The sequence below is a fragment of the Carassius carassius genome, chromosome 18 (assembly GCF_963082965.1).
Source record: "Carassius carassius chromosome 18, fCarCar2.1, whole genome shotgun sequence".
Classification (NCBI taxonomy): domain Eukaryota; kingdom Metazoa; phylum Chordata; class Actinopteri; order Cypriniformes; family Cyprinidae; genus Carassius; species Carassius carassius.
The window spans coordinates 16,613,011-16,619,283 of record NC_081772.1 but is presented as its reverse complement, the minus strand read 5'-3'; the positions used below and the strand labels follow the sequence as shown (position 1 = coordinate 16,619,283).

Below are 6,273 nucleotides of genomic sequence, written 5' to 3'. Positions count from 1 at the left end.
ATCTCATGTACAATTAAGAAATCCTCATGAACAAATTGTAATTCAGTTACTGAGTATTTTTTCAGTAAAATAATTTTACTGATAACAAAAAATAGCAATATGTGTTTTTTTTCTTCATCAGATCTCCTAGAAATATTCTTCTAATAATGCCTTTATTTGGAAATGAATGGTGGACACTTGTTTTGCCATGCTTCATGAATCCAATATGTTAACTTCACACTAAAGCAGAAATAAAAACTGGTAGCTGGAGAGGTTACCGATATATATTATGAAGATCATTTGTGAAAAAAGACAGGAAGTTCTTTGTAACTTGATACAAAGGACCCAGTGTCTAGCAGCCATTAAATCTGTGTGATTTTCCTATCAATAATTTCTCACTTCTGGGAAATCTCCTTATATCACATTTAATTTCCTGTACTTGCTTTACAGTAAAATCGTAAGCCTATCGCTATGGAAACAAGCTTCAGTAATAAGGTCATGCATCAAATATAGGGATGAGAATTGAGCACAGCAATTCAAAAAGAAAATGGGTCCCACAATTGATTTATAAACTGTCAGCATGTACAAATGTTGCTATTCGATGCCCTGTTTTTTTCTGCATGGCTGAATCATGCTGTCACTTTAACATATGGTTTTGTCTTATCAGAATTGCAACAAGGGATTCATTATTTCCTAATATCCCAGTCCCAGCTGCTTTTTAGGAGGAAATGAACAACTAACAATTGTAAAAGCCATTAAAGTGGGTCAAGGACATGACTGGAGATATAAGGGAATCAATGCATTAGCCATAGGTTTATATGTGAGCCCTCAAAGGAAAAGCCATGAAATATGGATGAGGGAAGCCACCAAGACACGCCTACCAGCACCAGCATCTCTGTCCGGCTGTCCGGCAGTCCCTTCCCCCTTCGTCTCCACCACAAATCTGCTATTACTCACCCATACCTTCTTCCTCTTCCTCTTCCTTCAGGCTCCCCCAGCCCACCCTTTTGTGCCTGGTTGTGGCAGTGTGTGAAATATTCCAGCTGAAGTGAGTTTGCTGTTTAAGTAATCATTGCATTTATCTACGGTATGCCTATATATGGCATTTGCCAGGGAAGAGGGCATTGGGTGGCATAAGAAAACCAAAGCCTGTTCGGGCACACTGCCTGTCTGCATAACTTCAAGTGCTCACAAAAGCATGCATCCTGCCTATTAATACAAATCAGGATCAGACATATTTTAAAATGACGGAGGAGCTCAGTACTGCTCATTTGTATGACTCCTTTATCTGACACATAAAATGCAGGTCTCTCAGCCTTTAATAATGAGACATGATATAAATCAGGTGTGATAAATAAGGTAGACAAGCAAAATGTAGAGTGTTAAGGTATTATCAATGACCAAGTGGCCTATCAGCCTAGCTGGCCAAGCTGGTGTTCAGCCGGTCGGCATGCCGATCTCCTGGTTTTACTTGCTGAAAAGTGACCAGAACTCCTCTACAACCAGCCCACAAACCAGCTTATGCTGGTTTAATATGTTTTTAGGCTTTGACTTTTATTCGCCCTTGGGCCATCCAAGATGTAGGTAATTTATTTCTCCATCGGAACGGATTTGAAATAATAGCATTTCATTATTTGATCACCAATGGATCATCTGCAGTGAATGGGTGCCTTCAGAATGAGATTCCAAATTTATCACTGGAGGAAGCATTATTCTAGTTTATGAACTTGTATTTTAGCCGGAAGCTATGTTTTAAAGTTTGGATTTGGATTTCTTTCTTACAAGCATGCCGGATCTTCACTTCACAAGATGTTAAATGTTGGACTTGAATTATGTGAATTATGGATTAGTGTGATGTTTTTATCAGCTGTTTTGACTCTCATTCTCATTTTTGAGCAAGTAATGTAATGCTAAATTTCTTCAAAATTATCATTTGAAGAAACTAATCTATGTCTTGGATGGCCTGAGGGAGAGGGTGCAGCAAATTTTCATTTTTAGGTGAACTATTCCTTTAAGATGTTTTATACTTGTTTCTTTCCATCAAGGATCATTGAGAACCACCTTAGGTACTAAGGTTATTAGACTTTTAGATTATACATTTTTTCCCCCCATAAATAATCTAAATTTAAATGTTTTTTGATGTTTGTCTTCTGTCCTCTTGGGATCTCTTTTTTCATGTTGATGTACAGTAGAGGGCGCTCTCACCTGTGTCAAATCACACAGGCTGTGCACGCATCAGGACAGGAGCGAGGATATACAGGTTTCCTGAGGCTCGGACTACTTTACGTGGTTTTGTTTTTTTTACATTATGTTTTCAACTGTGAATTTCAATAAAATTTTAAAACACTTAATTGACTTGATTTTTATTTTATTTTATATAATATATTGCCAAATCACCAGTACACCCAATACTACTAAAGAAAGAATAAAACAAAGTGCCTGTAATGCTAATAAAATATAATGACAATTTTAAAGGAATTGTAATCAAACATTAAGTTAATATAGTATTATGTCAATTTAAAATACACAACATTGTTTGTAATGAATTTAGATAGATACATTTCCAGCCAACGGGGTCATGTTTTAACGCTTAAAATGCTAAAATTTGTTACATTTGCTGTGTGGTTGGCGCTGAATGTATTCAGAAACCATTCAAACAATAATATACAAATTCTTTAATTTTACTGTTACAAAAATGTCAGAATTATTGATGGAAAAAGAACATGCATTTTATTGCTCGTTGTGAAACAGTAATGAAATAGACAGCGTAAGTTTTTGACAATGCTCCGCCCTCGAATGGCTATTGGCCAAACGTATCAGCAAGAGGCTTTGTGATTGGATCAACCAGCAGTCAATCATGCGAGATCTCCTCCAGGCGTGTGGTAGCTGTGAAACATATCTTCTGTCGTGAAGCGATCAGACCGAGGGAGAGATCAGCACAGACCATCACCGCGCAAACACACCACGCTTGTGATTTTTTTGTATGTCAGAAACGGAGGATCCTGTAGCCGGTCAACGGCCGTTTCCCATCTAATATTCATAACGCATAAATCAGCGGCATGAGGAATTGTATCTGGATTAGGAATTGGCTCCCAATCGCGTGCCTGCTGTTAACGATATGGACGAAGGTGAGAGCGCTGATTGTTTCCAGTATTGCAGATAGATTTAATTGCCATAGCAGTGATCAGCAGGCAAAAGTTGATGGGTGTGGGCTGGAGATTTCAATGGATTTTGCTCAAAGTAATCGATATTTGAATTACGCAGCCACATGTGCAATTGGAAATGTCAGATGTAATGCATGTTAACTTGCACTCCGATAAAATTAAGGGTGGATCAATTAGAGGATCTTTTAAAATCGCTGTTTCCAGCCCCTGTAACGTTACGCACTAACAGGTTAGCAAAATTGTAGACTGATTCTCTGGAGACTTGAATGCTAAAGCGCGCGCCACGCATTCCCTCAAATAATATGACCGTAGTTTTGCAAACACGATCTGCATTTCAATAATAAAACACCAGAATTATGGCTTCTGATTATTTATTTTATTTTTTTATTCATATGTTATTTTTAGGTGTCCCAATCCTCTGGCTATTTTGAGTTACAACTGATTGCTGTAGAGAATGTAAACGGTGAGTTGTGGGACGGGGAATGTTGCGACGGCACGCGGAACTCTAAAGACCAGCGCTGCGCACGGGACGAGTGCGATACATACTTTAAAGTGTGTCTGAAGGAGTACCAGTCTGAAGTCATCACCACTGGGCCGTGCACCTTTGGCTCTGGATCTACTGACGTTCTCGGTGGAAATATAATTTCTTTTAAGACTGCAAAGAACAACCCCAGCAAAACGAGCGATGTTGGAAAGATCATCATCCCCTTTCACTTCGCCTGGCCGGTAAGTGCGCATCTTTGCATTAACTATAATAATAATAATAATAATAATAATAATAATGCGCCGCGGTGAGCTGTCACTACTCGGAAGTTGAGTGCACTATATTGTTACAGTAATGACAGGGTCTCTTTTTTTAATCTTGGGCGTTTAAGGCTGCTGTGCCCTTACGATTTTTCTGTGAAAAAAAAGAAGTCATTTGTTATAATGGTTAAGAACGGTTATCTTTCATTCACTTTGCTGTGCGTGTTTAAAACTAGGGTGCATTTAAGGTGACACGCATCTCTTAAAGAGATGGCTCACTCGAATCAAAATTCTGTCTTGTATTCATCCTCATCATGTTGTTTCCAATCTGTATGACTTATTTTCTTCATTAGAGCACAAAAGGAGATGTTAGACAGAATGACAGTCCTCATTCACTTGCATCGTATGGAACACGATTCAGTGTAAGTGAACGGGGACTGAGTCTGTTATTCACACAGGTTTAGAAAGAAAAAAAAAACATGAGAGAATATTACGCGTGGTTGAGTCTTAAAACGTAGTGAGCTGCCTACCTAGATAGCCTATCATTTTTAGCTCACTAGGTTCTGACGCCGCTTCTGCATTGGTTTCATTTGGCTTTTCTTTGCGAGTGATGCGAATCTTTATCAAAGATTCACTTAATGGCTTATTGAAATATTATTTTTTTAACTTAAACATTTTTCAAAAAAAAAAATTTACTTAAAAATGTTTTAGGGTAAACTGATGTCGTAACAAATGCTCAACGACAAATACATCTATACAGTGCTAATACATTCATTTGGAATCATCTTCAAACATTGTGAGAAGGTTCTAGTGGCTAATATTGCACTTTTATAGTAGTGACAACCATAACTAGTAACTGTGGGATTTTAGTGGAAAGTATAGTTTCTATGGCAATGTGTTGTAAAGCTGGCCTTGTACTACTTGTCTCTCTCTCTTGTGTTGATATGTGAAAAACTTATCAAGTGTCTCTCCAGACACTCAGGCACATTACTGCTGCTGATATCAGGTAGCAAATCACTGCAATGTTTTATGCGGTTCAGTGTCACACCTGCAAACAACAACAGCAACAACAACAACAACAAAATAGGTGTTTTGTAGTATTGACTGTCTGCTTTGGATGGCAGCCCAGTTAGGCACACATTCACCTGGCAGACCCCTATACTAGCCCTCCCATAGGCATGAAAAACTACCCCCCCCCCCCAACACAAACACCTAACCGTTTAAGTTAATCTGTAACATGCTATCACACTGACCCTTTCAGAGCCGCCTTTGATGCTACACCTGCATCTCTTCTGACCACCGCTTGAAATTTCACCTTATATGTCCCTGTATAACTCCGAGCACATGTTGTGTGGTTGTACATCCGTCTCTAAAGGCTGTGATTGAGTTTGAATTTCGAGTGCTGAGTGTTTGCAGTTTCTTAGTGTCCCATGGAAGTTAATGAAATTGCCAGAGGAATGTGTTCATGAGTGCCTCTGCATCCGGACATCTGTTTGATGTGCTTGGTGTAACCTCATCTAGGGTGCATTGTGTAAAGATTTCTAGCACCTCACCCATAGGAGGGGCAGTTTGTTTTCTTATATCTCTGGATTGTTTGGCATGGTAGTTTGCTTATTAGTATTAAAACAGATTTCCCTATTTGATTTGATAATGTTTTAAGTTTTAAGCGCATGCAACCTGCGAGGAACATGTTTTTGCCATTATTTTGTTGTATAAAGCCTTTTTATAATGTCAAATATAATTTGGACTACAAACTATGGTAAACTATGGCTTTTTTGTTTTGTTTTGGGGATGTAGATTCAGTAGCAGGAATGCAGGAAACACTTGCATAAAGTTAAGATTGATCTTGTGTTTTTAAGAAGTGCATATAAAGATTTTGACACAGCCCTACTTGGGTGCATTTATCAGTCAGTCTGACTGTTTATTTTTTTATTTAACGCAGATTTTGAGCTTGGATCTTCACTTGTTAGTTCTAGTCCCTTGCAGTTGTGTAACACCGAGTTAATTTACAGTTTTAGTGGACGTGTAACTCCAGCGTAAGAGATTGAGAGACTGTAAAGAGCCTCTCTGGTGGCACAGTGAATGTTGACGACAGAGACGGCAGCTGTATCCGTCTGTCAGAGTGGAGGACCACTACGCTTCAAGGCTAAACGCCAGCGTCAGCCACACCTGACTGGGAGCTTGCTGGGCAGTTGCTAGGAGACCGTTACATGGATAAACAATTATCTATTGCCCTCAGAGTTCCCTTCCCCCTTAACTGGTCTTTCAGTGGAGCCACTCGTTCTCGTCTCACCTGGGAAAGAAGTGCTAGAGCCTCACAACTGATTACACTTTTGAGTGTGTAATTAGCCAGTCACAGCTGGCTGTGTCTCCGGTCAACAAAAAG

At 39.1% G+C, this 6,273-nt stretch overlaps 1 protein-coding gene across 2 annotated transcripts in view; it reads left to right on the top strand.

Annotated features, from left to right (window-relative positions):
- The first annotated feature begins 2,907 nt into the window (after positions 1–2,907).
- LOC132092549 (protein jagged-2-like) overlaps positions 2,908–6,273 on the top strand; it is a 41,545-nt gene continuing 38,179 nt past the window's right edge. For both annotated transcript variants that reach the window (XM_059498831.1, XM_059498830.1), the window contains exons 1-2: positions 2,908–3,107; positions 3,549–3,869. In XM_059498831.1, the coding sequence (XP_059354814.1) occupies positions 3,039–3,107; positions 3,549–3,869 (390 nt within the window). In that variant the 5' untranslated portion in view covers positions 2,908–3,038. The remainder of the gene's footprint in view (positions 3,108–3,548; positions 3,870–6,273) is intronic.